Source organism: Catharus ustulatus, chromosome 3, assembly GCF_009819885.2.
Source record: "Catharus ustulatus isolate bCatUst1 chromosome 3, bCatUst1.pri.v2, whole genome shotgun sequence".
In the NCBI taxonomy this organism is placed as follows: Eukaryota; Metazoa; Chordata; class Aves; order Passeriformes; family Turdidae; genus Catharus; species Catharus ustulatus.
The window spans coordinates 109,397,084-109,413,233 of NC_046223.1; the positions used below are offsets into that span (position 1 = coordinate 109,397,084).

Genomic DNA, 16,150 nt, shown 5'->3' on the forward strand with positions numbered 1-16,150 from the left:
GAGGAAAAATGTTTTATTTTTTCAGATATATTAAATCACTAAATCTTTTACCTCTTTACAGCTCTTGCTACAAGAGAGGAAGAATAGAAAATTGGTTGTAGCTTGGTTTTTTGGTTCGGGTTTTTTTGTTAATTGTAGAAGAACATGACTAAGTTATGGCATATTTCCAACAACTCTGGACATTTTCCAATGTAAATGTTGTAGTCCTACTGGGTGTCTGTCCTGCTTTAATGCCTGAGCTGACCAGACATCAGATTTCCCTGAGGGCTCAAAGCCTCCAGTACAATTCCCTTTTCCCAGCTCATGGGTTAGTACCAATCAGACAATTAAAAGTCAACCAAGTACTTGAGTATGTACTTGTGTGTTAAAAAGAATCCACATAAGGACTTCTACTGAAGAATGGATCAACCAGTAAACCTGTATCTAAGTAGGTTGGACTGTCTGCAGCACACTGAATCACTTAAAGCCACCAAAAAGATCAACCAACACCACTGGTAAACATTTTGTAAAAGATTTATTTAAGTATCATTTATCACAAAGAGGAAAATACATAGAAGATTAGAAGCATGCAACCATCTTCCACATTTCTATTTATTTTTCTTGCATTCCCAGCTCATTGTAATAGAACTCCTGTGCCACCCTCACTTGTTCCTCAAAAATACTGTTTCAAGACATAGGATAACCAAAAAAACCACAATAAAAGGTAGGATAACATATGAGAAAAGTGCAAAGTAAAAAAGTCACATATATACCACATTCAAACCCTTTCCCTTCCAAAAAGTGGATAAAGGCAAACTGTCATTTTGCGGCACGATCAGATTGTCTTTATGAACTACTTTACAAAAAATTAATATAAATTAAGGGCATAATCCTGCAGACTCTTATAATCACAGCTAACTTCAATCACAGTGGCTCAATTGGTATTATTAAAAGCCACAAGTTAGTCACATGCATAAGTTCTTGCAGGTGTAAGGCCCTAAGGCAATAAAATGTTTAAGAGCATTAGGGAGAACAAAAATTAAAGCAAATGAAATCACTCTCAGATGTGTTTTGCTTAGTAAGTTTATATCAAACATATTTTAAACAGAACAGTTTGCTCCTAAAGCCCTGAATACTTCTATTACTTAAGCAGTTTTGCAAGATTAAAAGAAAAAACCCCCAGGAAGCTGGTACAGATGTTAATGAACATAAAAATTGCTTCAGGCAGGTATGTAGGGAGGTGGAGGTTCCTTCTCAGGCATCTTCACTGCCATTTCATAGGTTGGCAGAACATACTAAGGGAGAAGACATTTTGAAGTGATTAATGCAAAATATTTCAAATGGAAAAAAAGAACAAAAGCACACATGGCCCATCAGCAACTTAATCCTCTATTGCAGGCAAAGTTATTTTAAGAATTTACTGCTCTTCCTTGTAAGCAAATGAGAAAGTGAAAGAAGGTGTAGGACAGTCTACTGCTCTGCTAAGCCTAATCTTGGTCATTCATTGTACACCCTACAGCATCTTGACTTTGCAAAGCAGCAAGGAAGGTCTGGACTGGTGCAATCAAAGCTTCCCTCTACCACAAGGAAAACATTGAAAGACTTCTCTCTAAAGACCCTCCTTTCAGGGACTGTCAGAATTTTGCTAAAAAATAACCCACCACAAAATTAGCTGCTTTAACTTTTTTTTTTAATCTTTCCAGTCTTTCTTTAGAAAGCTGGACAAGGCTTGAAAACATACATGGATGAGGCGATTTTCTACTTCAAAATTAATTACACTACTTCCTTTTATCTCAAAAGGATGTTTTACCTGTGGAGGAGCTTCAAAAGCAGGGTACACAGCAATCTCTGGCAAATTTCTGTTGATGATGTATTTATAGCAGTTCCATACACAGTTAATTAGATATGCCTGAAAGAAGAGAGATGTCTCTTTTTAAACACCTCATAAGCATTGGCTGATTCAAAAATTAGATACTGGATTACATTCCTATGATAAAAAGGATTATAAATCAACTTAGGAAATACATTTCTGAGGAATGGTTGCTATTTCACAGACCTGGCCACATACCTACGTTGCTCTCCATTTAGCTTTGCTGTCACAGTGACTCAGAGGATGCATCACATAGGTTTTAGCAAAAGAACTCACAGATGCATTCAACTGATCTCTGTCTGCCTCAGCAGTGCTAATCAAATTAATCCCCAACTGTGGATCTCAGTCCAAACCTGCCAGGAGGAGAGGCCAACACTACAATCCCACTTCCTCCCCCAGTTAGCACTATTTCTCCAACTGACTGCCAGTGTAAAGGAGAGGGCTCAAACTCACAACTGAGGCAGCAGGGAAAGGCTAGAGCAATGAACCTTGAACTTCAAGTCAACACTGACTGCTGCAGAAAGGAACACTATCATGATATGATGAGGATTAGGGGATTTTTTTATTACTAATTTGTGTAACATTAACCTCTCCAAATCACTCATTAGCAAGTTAGCACTGTTGTACAGAAGGTACCAATTTCCCAATCAATACATAAGTGTTATCTACTGTATTTGGCTTCCATTCCCTCCAGTTAAACATTCCTCTTGGAAAAAGTAGAAAACAATAAGTAAAATTATTTTTCATTTAATTTTTTCTTAAATGAAACCTGAATGCAATAAAGGGATAACATCATGGCCAATTTATATTATCAATTCATTTACCTAATGTGCTTTGTCTACACAAGAGTTTTTATAATTCAAATGAATGCCTCATTATTTTAGATCTTCAGAAAGAAAGTAACTCGTAATACCACCCTTCAGCACCTTCTGCAGGGAGGAAGATGCATGTCTAGAATTAACTTATACATTTCCTCATTCCATCATCTTCCTTCCAAAACTTGCACCCTGGTTTTTTTAGGCACAGTGAGAGATTTTAAACATTTTGTTTAGAAACTTGCATGCATTAACTCAGCGTTATTTCACTATAAGCTTAATTACAAATATTAAAATTATCTCCACACAGACAAGAAGTCTTTTTGCATTCCTTCTTCCTACTCAGGAAGGGCAGAGCTGCATAAGCACACCCACTGCACACACACACAAGGCAGCTGAAGACACCAGCACACAACATATTGTACCCAAGTCATACCAGAGCTGAACATCCTAAAAATTGTGCTCAAAGAAGTTCTTGCCTCAGCATTAAGAAGGCAGCTGGGTTCTGAATTCAGCATTGAGAATTAACTCAGATTGACACTGTCTTAATATTTATGAACTCTTGCAACAGACAATTAAGTTTTAGCTTACCTTTAAAATGATAAATAAAACAAAGAACACCAGAACAATAAACAAGAGACAGCTGGAGTCCAAAGAAAGGAGATCATCTTTATAAGGGAAATCCGGCTGGTGAAGAAAAAAAAAAAGAGGGGGGAGAGAAAGGGAAGAGATACGAATGAACACTGCACAATCAAATATGATAGAAAAAATCCAAACTTCACACCAAATGAAACAAACCCTTGTGTAAACTATTCCCCTGAAACAAAAAGTTCCATTTCTAACAAGTTTCCTCTTTATCCTCCCACACAGCACAGCATTTATCCTGCCTCTGTCCCAAAAGAGCAAATCACTACAGTACAGTCTGTGTCCCTAGTCACTTCATCAGTCTCATGCCAACACAGATTCTTCTTCACAAGATTCTTATTCACAGCTGCAGGACAGTATTTGTACTTGTGGTCCTCTACAACTCTTTAATGACTTACTGTTAATTACATCCTGTCAGTCCAACCTGCAGCACACAGGTGTGCAGCCAAAGAAGTCACCCCCAAACTTGGGGGAGCCAAAACAGAACTTCTGCAAACCTCTTCTCCTTCCCTGACCACAGTAACAAAGCCTCTCTCAACCACCAATCTAACATTTGATCTGTTTTTAAAAAGACTTATTAAGAACATCTGCTTGAACAGATCACAACACCAGCTAGCCAGAGCTTGTGGTCCCTGCTGACAGCACATTATATGCACTGACTTTTCTTGCAGTTAAAACACAGGCAGTGCTAGTGAGAACTCCATTGCAGTTTCCTCAGAAAGTGCTGTTGCAACTTGAGAAGAGACACTTAAATTGTAAAAAGGAAAACTTAGAATCTCAGATTTCATGTGTAATGCTGTTGGAATCCTTACCCACACTTCTTGTTCCCTACCAAATAAGGGTCAACACATTTTTCATCTGCAGTAGCAAATTTGAGCCCCACTGCTTAAAGGGTTACAAACACACTTCCAAGTCTAATTGTAGCCAACACAGTTTAAACCAGTAGTTCCCATCACAATTCTTTCCTTACTCTCCCTGGCTTTCCTTTTAGGGAGCAATGACACCTTTAACTCTTCCCTCTGATAAGCTACCATTTCCCACCATAACCACCTGTGGCTGCTGCAGGCTGAATTCCTTTTTCTTATGCACAGGAAGGGAAGTGTAGCTCAGTCACTGGTTCAATTAAAACAAACTTTAATTTCAGATGTGAAATATCAACTTGAGCTGAATACTTACCAACTGATCCAGGTACTCCTTGATTCTGGGCAAGTAGGTTAGAGAGCTGATGGCAACCAGACAACTGAGCACAAAGTCAAAGAGTTGGTAACAGAAAAATGGGATCAGCCAGCCTACACGGTGCTAAGACATAGAAAAAAGGAGCAGCTGTAAGTTATTTAGTTTAAAAAAAAAAAATCCAGTAGCAACTTTAAAACCATGGAATATAAATATACTTACAGCAATGGCACCATACACCATCATTGCACTGATTGTGAACATGAGGAGGGAGATAGCAAACAGAACACAGGCATTTTCTGCATTAAAAGAAAAACAGTACGAATCAGTCATTTCCTGGAGTTGCAGCTGACAGGTACCCAAGCTTTGTCCCTTACTATGATCTGTTCAGTTTACTCATCTGTGCCAACTACCAACCGCAGAATAGAGTAGATCAGATCCTTCCTAACAAAAAAAATCTGGTTCAAGAAAACCTAAAACTATTTGGAAAAATCCCTCTGCCTTAATCAAAAGCCTGACTAAAGCCCAGGAACACCAATTAGAAGTTTGACATAGTTTGACAGTAATGCACCATAATGACGCTGATTTGCAATATGTGTCAGTGCTGAAAGTATGAGAGTGATTAACTTTACAACTGGACAGAATCTTAAGTGAAGCTAACACAGTATCAACCTTTACACTTGAAAATGGTTTGGTTACGTAATTTGGTCATTGGCAGTGGGAGCAGCACTGCTTCTTCAGTAACACTAAGGAAAACAGGAAGTCACTGTGTGGAAGGTATCCCACTATTTACAAGAAAAGGCAGTGGAACAGAAACCAATTTGTAGCAAAATCCAGGACACTCATGGAAGCTGCAGATAAAGATTCTCCTTGTGTATCACAGTTACTGATGACAAAAGCACAGGTGCTTTCCATGAGTTAGATTACACTTGTTCTTTTTTAAACACAAAGAAACCAGCTTGAGATCTACAGATGTGGTAAATTAAATATTTTTTAGCAATATTGAAGCCAAAATTTTGTGGCTCCCCTGCTTGAAAAAGAGATTATCTGAGAACCCTTTCTACTCTGCAATTAATTTGAAAAGACACACTGTGGAAGCACTTCCATATCCCATTCAGTGCAAGGCAATATCTACCATACACAGATGGCATGAATAAAGAGCCCACCTCCCACACATTGAAATGCATTGTGTTGATCAGACCTAAGTTTCAGCAATCACCCATAAATGTAGTTGAGTTCCAAGGAGTTATTACTCACAACATACACAAGTACAATAATACCTGTAATGTTTTTCACACACACAAAACCCTCTAGCCTAGATCCCAATGAAAGCAGTAAGAATTTTTAAGTCAAAAGCATGGGATAGATTTTACACTAAAGAGTGAAGAAAGCACCTTCAGAAGCTTCTCTCATTTGTATAAGCTTAAGGTTACCAAGAATACCAACAGCCTTTACAGATCACATGACATTTTACAGACATCTGCTGTGATTTTACTGAATATCTGAGCCTCATGAAGAATTTGGTCCTTGATCCCACTCTTATTTCATTAGTAGTAAATGTGAGTTACAGTCACAGGTCAGAACTGACAGAGCCTCAAGTCATGAACAATTAATCCAAAATGCTTAAAACCCAGTTTTGTGCTGTACTATTTAACTTTGCTGAATCTGACCCTCCCCAAATTTTCATGTAACACAGACTGAGGTAGAAGTGCCACACTACACATTTTCTGCACATTTAACACCCAGAGAAGCAAAGCATCTGCACAAGTTTACAGATACCATAATTAAAAAGCTTGACACCAATTACAGCAGTATACATCATACACTCAGTAACAGTGAAAAATGGGCTTAATTCTTCTCATGGTGCTTTCTCTTTCATTTGTTCTGCAGGTGAAACTTGGAGAAACCCTTTCATTTTACTTCAAGTACTTGGCATCCCACTTCTTCCACTCTTCTTTGAAAGATGTCATGGTTTTATTCTCAGTAAATTCATATGCAGGAGCTCTAAGGTATTCCTGATCTATGAAGATGACCAAAAATTCTGAAGAAAAGTCTTTAAACTTGTTTCACTGAGACAGCAAAGATAGTTAATGTTTAATGGAGAAAGTGAATCCGATGTCCCATAAATACTTCAATACTCAAAGCACCAGAAGGCCAAGAAATCTCATCACTTAAGATGTTCGGGAATAAAATGAAGTTAAAATAATAGTCCAAAAAGTTTTCTTTTTATTCTTGTAGAAGAACTCAACCCCAGAATAACTGAAGAGAAATTCAGAAAAGAAGATGACCATATCTATTAAAAGGTGTATGTATTATGACAACCTAGTGTAAGAGAAATCCATGATACTGCATGCCTTATACTCCAATCAGCCAGCAGAGTTCCAGACCTACCAGCCATCCTCTCAGAAGCATAGTAATTTCCAATGACTTCATACTGGATATCAACAGTTGGCACCATATTGGGATGAGTCACTTCTACTGTCAACAAGATGCCCATCAGCAAGTTCACCACCTGAGAGAGATCACAGTTACCTCGAGGTTAATTACATTGCAACACCCAAGATCGTTTTCGTACCACTAATAGTCCTTTATTTCAGTTAAAAATAAACTCTTCCCTTTGCCTGTATGTGGAAGAAAAAAGAAAGAGCCCAACTTACAGTTAAATTTCAAACTGATTTAGTTAAACCACTGCCAAAACAACTCAAAGAGCATGGAGCATTTGCTAGGTTCAATGAATCACAACTAAACTGAGGGGATAGTAAGGTTCCTAGGGATTCAAATAACATAATTAAGCTGATCCTGGCTTGATGAACGTACAGATTTGTGAACTGGAAAACTGGAAACAGTTATAAAAAGTCAGAAAGGTGAAGGTACAGAATGAGGAATATTTGGAAAGAATTTCTGCTTTCTACAACGAATTGAGTTAATTTAACACAAATAAGTTACTGTTTTTCTGCCATGTTTCAGCTTTAATAAGCTAGAGAGAACATCTCCCTCTTCCTCCCAGATCACTTATTAAAACCTCACCAGTCCTTATCAGAAAGGTCTACACAACCACAGGGGAAGTTAGAAAGTTTCACACAAAGATCAATCCCCAGAATGTGTACCTCCAGCATGGGCTGTGTGCTCACCAGTCCTCCTCCCTCACACTGCCACTTAAGACTCCTCCTGTTGCCCCATTTTAGTACACACCAGAAATGTCTTCAGTAAGAGCTCAAAGAATCAAAAGTAGCTTAAGCCTCTCTAAAATTGCCTTGACAGCATTTTTAATGTATTCAAGGTTTACAGGGACATGGTTTCTATTACTAATATCTGGAGACACATGCCAAAGGTTGCGTAACACAAAAAACTCATGATGGCATTTTCAAGCTGCAGACATTTCCCAATCAGTATTCAGTACTGTCACCACCACCAGCAGGATCCCTTCCAATTAGCCTCAAAAGGAAAAAAAAAAAAAAAAACTGGTTTGCAGTTTCTCACAACTTAAGAATATTTGTCAGGTATTTATTCTTCTACTGGCATGGTTCCAGGAGTCAATGATGGTGGCAAGTCTATGCACAATTACTGAAGACTTCAGTAAGAAAAAAAAGCATTTTGAACCTTTTAAAAATTGAGACTAACAGTTTCTACAACTTTTTTTCCCCTCACTGTTTAATTGGTTTTTTCTTCTTTTGCTTTTCCCCCGCAGGAACTTAGAGATGTATGGTGATAAGCTTGCTTGCACTTTTTGCTAAAAAGAAGCCTTTAGTGGAATCAAAGTTGGTCACTTTGTAGAAATGCAATTATCACGTATTTACATAAACTTACTAGAATTGCCAGATATTTTGAGCTACTTGTATTTTCATAAGGAATTTTGTTCCATGGAATACAAAACACAGTAGCCAAAACAGCTGGCAGTGAAGAATTCTGTTTAACCACCAATATCTTTAGCCTCAAAACGCACTTATTTTCACTCTCACAGAAGACTTCTTAAAGGGCAAACTGTCAAGTTGCTCACCTGCCTTGTCTTTAAATCTTATTTTGCTTCACCACTGGTCACACAGATAGAACACTCATTTCCCACCTGGTTCATCCTTCTACACTCTGGCCTTGTGCTCTCAATGCATTTTCAAACCTTCTATTTCCTCCTCTCTGTGAGTGAACTGGGGATATTGGAAAACACCTTTCTGCACTGTACTAGTTTCCAAAAGCCTATATCGAGGCTCAGGTCTCTGGCAGTTGAAACATTGATCCCTACTTCATAAAGCACAAAAGTGCATGTTCAATTACAACTAAATCATTTATTGTTTATACACAGTCATGAGTTTGCCACAATAGGCTATCTGCCTCAGCATAAAGAACAAGCAGCACCTGAATTCCTACAGAAGTTCTGAAGGACTTTAAGGCCTCAATTTTGAGATTTTAATTCCCAATCAGTCACTTTATTTTCATTCTGTGGTCCTAATTCAGCATACCCAAGTCCTTAGTAATTTCACTAATTTCACTAGTTACTAAGTGCAGTTCCAAGTATTAAAGGTTTATTTTCTCAACCTGAAATGGTATGCAAGTAAAACAGAAAATAAAGAGTAATTCAAAATCCAATCTATTAGAATCAATGAGACCAAATAAAAATAGTAACAAACCAAACCACATCTAAACAGAAGCAAACAACAAACCCAAACCTCTGCCAATTAACACCTCAGGGTTTCCAGCATTCTAGTACTGATGTTTACAAATCCATCACAACACTGAGCAATTAATCACATTTAACATATGGATTTCAATTAAGAGCTACAGAGCCAGAACCTCTATTTTAACTACTTCCATTATTTCCCAAAGGCTTGATAACAGCAAGACCACAAGGCTTGTTTCAAAATAATCAATGTAACAGCCAACAAGAATATGGTTTGGACCAAAGAACACTGTTAGAGTTTTTAAATATATACTTACTACAGATCACAAATGTCTAAATAGAGAAGTCAGAAAAACCGTAACTCGTGTATGCCTCAGTGTAATACAAGGATTAAACTTATCACCATCTCCTCCTCAGAAAAAAAAAAAAAAAAACCAACAACAAAACCCAAACCTGACAAGATGACAAGACAGCACTCAGTGGATACTGCAGCACCCTAAAGTAACATCTCAAATCTCAGTGGCCCCATTCTGGTTATTTTTGCCAGGAAATAAAAAAAAAAATAACAAAAAATTTGCAAAATACATGTTCAAGTCCTTATTCAAAAAATAACTCAATTAAGATGAAAATAACCTTAATTTAGTTTTGCAGTAGTTTAAGGAGTGTATTTTACATTTTTATATCTGAGACAGCCACGTTTAACAGTTTGGTGTAGCTCATATCAAAAGTCAAATAGCTGAAATTTCAAATTCTCAAGTAGAAAGTCAGCATTTATTCCACAATGGTAACAGAAATATTAGCTCCCCATATGATTAGAACTCAAAACACTGTGGAACTATAAACAAGCATTAGGTTTTTAATTAGTGAGTTTTATCTCCACAGTGTACACTTTATGCCTCATCATGTAAGTGCTTCATCTCTCTGGAGGCCTGAACATGAAGCCTAGTTTTCCCCAAGCACTCTGAGTGACTTGGGCAAAACCAAGAATTCCTACTTCTAATTTGCTTATAACCCTTTATGAGGAGAAAGGGGGAAATTGCCTTGCACTACTACACTCCTTTTCCTTTCACTTTTCCAATATTTTTTCCCTAGACATGTTCCCAAGGGAAAAAAAAAAAAAAAACAAAACAAGAAGGAGATTCTGATTTGGTCTGGTTTATTAATATACTGAAATAAAAAAAACTGAAGAAGAGTAATTTTAAATAGGGTACTTCAGAGCCTCTAGCACTACCAGTATGAAGACTGAGAGCAGCTATATGGGCTCATTTCTGTCAGTCTGGTTCAGTGAACAAACAGTTCCAGAGATCCCCATCATGCTCCTGCTAGCCAGCAGCAACTGCATCACTGACTCCAGCTCTGAAGTTTGCTGCCAGAACACACCAGCCCCTCCCTCCAAAACAATGCTATTGGCTTTTATGCTGTTTACTGAACTCTGATCCCATTCTTGCCAGTGCAGTGTTCGTGCTTCCGGTTTCTGGAAAGCACAGTGCCCAATATGAGAGTTTAGAGGAAGAAACAAACTTCAAAGCAACACGACTGCAATTATGGAGAGAGGAACAGGAGGTTTCTTTTTCCTTCCTACACAAACAGCAGTGGGTGTTGCAGAGCTAGGCAAGCTTTACCAGTCCTGGAACTCAAGTACAATTCTGCCAGAAACGTTGTTAACTTAACTTTTGGTAAATACACTTTTTTTATTGATCACACACAGCAGCAGCACATGGACAGAACCGTGCTTGAGACACACTGTTCACACAGCATCAGCAGCAGACATTTTAGAAGGTAGCCCTTGTTCTCTCTGGACTTGCAGAAGCACACAACAAAGACAGTGATAAAACTGTTCTAGTGAGGAGCAAAGTTAATTACAGCAAGGAATAGGAAAAGGCCAAAAGAAATGGTTACATAAGAGTAAGACATGTATTAAGTAGACGGAAGTCTTATCTTACTAAAACATCTGGAGTAGTTTGCTGTGAGACTCCATTTTAAGTTTGATAGCAATTCCTTCAGGACTGCACTGCACAAGAACACAGTTCATACAGCAAATAGCAAGATTTTCAGTAATGTAAAACTATTCTTGAAATAAACATTCTCCCCCTCCAAAAAAAAGAAAAAACAACAAAACCAAAACACACAAAATACAAACAAAAAACCCCAGCAAACTCACAAACCAAAAAACAGCACTCCAGACAGAAAGTTGTTACTATTCATCCCACTGTAACTTAAAAGCAGAAATTATTTTATTGATTTAGAAATACTTCTTATAAGAATCTGAAAGACTAAGAGCTATACCTAAGTGGTGTATTAATTAACATGTCTAGAAAACCTGACATATTCTGGACCATTTTTAAAAAAGTTTGGCAGCAGGCAATTAAACTTAACTTTCACTGTCCAAACCATACTTTACTTTCAAAAAAGTATAATTTATAGTTCAATTCTGATTCAAAGCACTAGGCAAGACCACCTAAAGCTTCACGTTACAACCTTATTTCAGCTTAAACAGACTGTTGCCAGACTTAAAAGTTGTCACCCTTTCCCAGGTGACAGATGAGAACAGATTAAAAAAAATATTCAACGCACAGTTTAACAGTGTTCGATACACAGGTGGTTTTTTTTTTTAATGAAGCACTTTGCTTGGCCCCTGCTACCTTGAACTCAGCTCTACTTTTCCCTCCAGCAGAGCGAGTGGCTGCGGTTCCACGAGATCAAAGCCGCACTCCGCCCCTGGAGCCGCAGCCTGCCGGTGCCCGGCGCAGCCTGCACCGCCCCAGCACCCATTCACAGAGAAGAAAGAGGCGCCGCATCCAGGCAACAAGAGCAAACACAGCACAGCAGGAGAGGCAGAAGCTGCAAGTGCCACCAGGTCTGTGGCCACGGGAACATCTCCCAGCCCCCCGCCCCCAGCAAGTTCCTGGGTTTCCGGGCGCTCCCGCGAACGGGAATCGCGGTGCTTTTGTTCTGTAACAGGGAGTGCTGTGCCCCTTAAAGCTGGCGAGCTGCGCTTTTACTTGAGGGACCACAAGCGTATTCTTGAGCTCCATCCATCAGAACAGGGGGGTCTGCAGACTTCCAAAAGAAGTTTGATTCTCAACACTACAATGGACCCTTTCCTTTGAAATGAACTAATAACAGAACTTAATCGGCACCAAGACTTTTGTCCAAATTCTTTTTCAACCTCCTACCCTGCCTTTTCCTCAGGTCCTCTCTCTCCAGCGACTTTGTACATTTTTCCACCAACTGAAGGACCAAGATGCATAAAAATGAAGGATCTGCCCATACTTGTTGAAAATAAGCCATAAACTCTCCAAAATCAAATCCCCATGCCTCTAAAGGCAGTTTCTGTGCATGGCTGTTTCATATCAACACAAAAATTCAGCACTCTTTGTTTCTTACCATCTGGAGAAGGGCAAAGAATACAGGTTTCGATTACAGTTTCAGAAGAACAGAAAAGCTACGACGCAACTTTTGTAAACTATTCTCTAATTTTTACTGCCCATGAGGATAAGGGGAAGGAAGGCTATGGAAACTGCTTCAGTAAAGGGGAGCTCAGGCCCCCCTTTAAGGGAACCAAAGGAAGTTTGAGCTCTAGGCCTTTAACTTGCTGGTACTGTTTCCACATTTCTATTTCGCCCTACTTCAGAACTTTATTTTTAATACTACATCTTCACTACCACCGCTCCTTCTTGGAGAGAAAGCACTCACCAGTCAGAAAAAAAAAAAGAGGTGTTTTGCAAACCAAATTTGTTTCCACTGCTCTTCAAGCACTGTGTCGAGAACAGAGTATGGAATAACCAGGAACTTGCCTTCCCACAAAGCTCTTGCTCATTCTGGAGACACTCATCTTCCTCTCAGGGGTTACACACCACTCACAGGTTCCTCATCTTACTCCCGTATTATATACCCCGAATTCCAGTCTCCCCAACTCTCCTCCCTCACTAAGGACACACTCATTGTATCAAAGCATTGTTTTAAAGCCTCAGTCCCTCCAAACCAAAAGAAGAGTAACGCAATCTCCCTGAGACGCGGACTAAAACGCTCCGAACTTTCTCTTCACTTTCTTTTTCCAACCACAAGAAGGGAGGCTGCCGAGGGACAGCAGGGCTTAGCTAGCGCAAAGAGATCCTATGAAAGGAGGGGGAGCCGAGGCCCGTCGGCGACCCCAGGAAATGCCCTCGTGCAGCTTCCCCGACCGCCTCAGGAAAGGGAACAATCGCGAGGGCGAGGCGGGCGGGACCCCTAGAGGCTCCTCGGGAAAGGGAAAAACTGCCCGGGAGAGGGGGCGGGACCCCGCAGCTCCTCGGGAAAGGGAACAACTGCCCGGACGAGGCGGCCGGGACCCCCTGGTCCCCCGGGAAAGGGAACAAGTGCCCGGGCGAGGGGGGCGGGACGCCCGCGCTCCCTCAGAGCGGCCGCTGCTCCCCCGCCGCACCGACCACCCCGCGCACGCGCGCTGAGCTCGGCCCTCACCGCCGCCCCTTCAGCCGCCCCCGCCTCTCACCATGTACCAGGTGCCCAAGATGATGGTGCCGGTGCGGACATGGCAGCAGCCGCAGCAGCGGGTGCTGTAGAAGCGGTCACGACTTCGCTTGAACGTCATGGCGGCAGCGCGCAGCTCCAACCGCCAGACCCACCGCCCGCCCTCTCCAGGCAGTTCCCGACACCGAGGGCCGTAAAACCCCCGGCGTGCGCGTCACCGCCACACCGACCAATCAACAACCGGGAAAGTGTCGCGGGGCGGGCCCGCGTTGCCGCGGCGACGCGTGATCGACAGCACGGCGGGCCAATCACAACAGCTCTGGGACTGACTCCTGCGTTCACCTGCGGCGGCGGGGGCCGCACCTGAGCTGGGGGTGGTTCCCTTTCCGCCATGTTCGGCTGTGCCCGCCTCTGCCGCCTGCCCTCAGGCGGGTCTGGCGGGGAAAGGTCTTGCCGTGCTCGCCTGGCGCACGGGAGCAGCTCGCCCGGGCTTTGAAGGGCCGGAACTTGCAGCCGGGTGCCAGCGAAAACCTACGGGGAAAGCTGCATTGTCTAGGGACGTTCCCGTGTGCTTAGCGCGGGTGAGGGGCGGCTCCAACTCTGCGGCCGCTTCTGAGCCCCTCTGTTCAGGAGGGACATGGAAGTTCTGGAGACTGTCTGGAGCAGAAGTTTGATGAGGGTGTTTTGCATGGAGAAAAGAAAGCTCAGAGAGAACCTTCCCGCTCTCTACAACTCCTGAAAGGAGGCTGTGGCAGGTGGGAGTTGGCCTCTTCTCCCTGGCAGCCCGTAGCAGCGTGAGGGGACGTGGCCTCATGGACGTGGTCAGGCCGCAAGAGGAATTTCTTTATTGAAAGGGTGGTTAGACAATGGAACAGAAGTCATTATTCCTGGAGGTGTTTAAAGAAAGGCTGGATGTGTCACTTAGTGCTGTAGTCTGGTTGAGGTGGTATTAGGTCATGGTTTGGATTTTATGATCTTGCAGGCCTTTTCCAACCTAATTGGTTTTGTGGTTATGGATAGCCCTTAATTCGAAAATAGTTATGAGTAAGTAATGTCTCCTGGTGTCCTGATTCCAGCTGTGTTGATTTTTGCAGGTGCCAGAAAGGAGCGTGGCTGGGGTGTGGAGGTTGTTCTGTCCCAGGTCACATCATTGGTCATTGCCAGGAGCAGGAGAAAAAGGGGTTTCTTCCTATGGGGAAAACACGGAGGAGGGAGACGATTGTGTATTGGGAGTGGGGGCACGTTTCTTACCTCGTTGATGCTTCCAGTATATTGTTGTGCCTCCAATTCTCAACTCCATCCCAACACAGCAGGGAATATAAGGGGAAGGGGAGTGAGAGAGCACTGTGTAGTTTTGGAAAGTCTCAGTGTGAGTCCTGAACTGGCGAGTACCATTCCTAAACCACTACACCTGGGCAGAACCTGAAGAGGTGTGCTTTGAGGCACTGCCAACATCCCCCGGCTTTCGCTGAAATTCACCCAGTGCTGCAGAAGGTTTAGTTCCCATGAACTGTTTTGCTGTTCTTTTGAGTTAATTCCTTGGATTAAAGAATAACATTTTGTGTTAGATGCTAAGAGGATATGCCATCAGAGGGAAAACAGAAGAGGTGAAATTTAGTCCACAGAAGTGCTTTACTTTTTTGGTGACTCCAGGCCCCTGTTGGTGAGTGGATAATGGAAATGCTTCATTAGTTCCACCGAAACCTGCGGGTGCTGCACTTCTGAATACGTTAATGAGAAATAACGTGTGTAAATCCAAGTGCTGTCTTCATTTGTGTATGTGATAAGTTTCACCACCACTTAGACACACAGTCTCCTGTTCCCACATGGAGCAGGATCTGTAAACTTGCCCTGACCCAATGGTTTCTGCAGTCCTGAGCTCTTGATGCAGAAATGCACAGTTTGTTTTAACCTTCTACTTACAGCTGCATTTCCTTCTTGGCAGTGCACAGTCTGAGACACAGAACCATAAATATTTGCTGTGCATATATACACCAAGATGTATGTCAGTACTAGTATTGAGGTTTTTCACTTTGAACAATGAGAAGGTAATGAGGGTGACAGTGCTTGTCCTTTTGATACATTCCAGATTGTGCAATTAACACATTTTATTGTTTTAGCTGCTTAGTCTATTTTTAATGTGAGCTGTTGCTGAGTTGTTTGAAATTACTTACTTAAGGGCTTTAAAAGTGACCTTTTTATTTTAAATCCCCAGGGTTCCAAAGTTGGTGTTTTTCTTCCTTAGGGCATATTTCATTTTTGAATAAACATGTTGTAAGTGCTGCTAAGATGGCTGTAATGATCCTATTATAAACTATTGTTTGTTTCTTTAGTGCTCCTAATGATCTCAGCTCTGTGCACAGATGCCTAATTATCATCACTGTGGTTTAATGTAGCAAGAAGGGACTAATTTTAATCAATATACACGTGTCCATGTAAAAAAAAAATTAAAAAACAAAAAAAACACAAAAAAACCCAATAAAACCGAAAAAAGAATGTGCATTTTGTTGTAATTTTAAAAATCGGTTTTCTCACAGATGGCGCTTTGGGAAGCTTAAGCCAACTATTCCTGCTGCATGCATGCCT

The 16,150-nt window shown here is 41.2% G+C and overlaps 1 protein-coding gene across 3 annotated transcripts; it reads right to left on the reverse strand.

The window, feature by feature from the left end:
* Positions 1-495: 495 nt before the first annotated feature.
* On the reverse strand, positions 496-13,767 carry LAPTM4A (lysosomal protein transmembrane 4 alpha). Of its 3 annotated transcripts, none has more exons than XM_033055933.1 (7): positions 13,587-13,767; positions 6,874-6,994; positions 4,705-4,781; positions 4,486-4,608; positions 3,256-3,351; positions 1,790-1,888; positions 496-1,274 (listed from the first exon to the last, which is right to left on the reverse strand). In XM_033055933.1, the coding sequence occupies exons 1-7, from the start codon at positions 13,683-13,685 to the stop codon at positions 1,200-1,202; spliced, it is 690 nt and encodes a 229-aa protein (XP_032911824.1). In that variant the 5' UTR covers positions 13,686-13,767; the 3' UTR covers positions 496-1,199. The 3 variants fall into 3 exon arrangements, with proteins under 3 accessions (XP_032911824.1, XP_032911825.1, XP_032911826.1); XM_033055934.2 differs by having other exon boundaries at positions 13,594-13,680; XM_033055935.2 differs by lacking the exon at positions 13,587-13,767 and adding an exon at positions 11,737-11,799.
* Between the last annotated feature and the right edge of the window lie 2,383 nt (positions 13,768-16,150).

What these genes read in the sequence shown, in the direction of transcription:
- LAPTM4A (XM_033055933.1), bottom strand. Translation starts at nt 13,685, where the DNA reads ATGACGTTCAAGCGAAGTCGTGACCGCTTCTACAGCACCCGCTGCTGC. An exon ending in TCTTGGGCACCTGGTACATG is followed by an intron (nt 6,995 to 13,586) that starts GTGAGAGGCGGG and finishes GATCTCTCTCAG; the next exon opens with GTGGTGAACTTGCTGATGGG. An exon ending in TTTTATTTATCATTTTAAAG is followed by an intron (nt 1,889 to 3,255) that starts GTAAGCTAAAAC and finishes CTCTTCTTTCAG; the next exon opens with GCATATCTAATTAACTGTGT.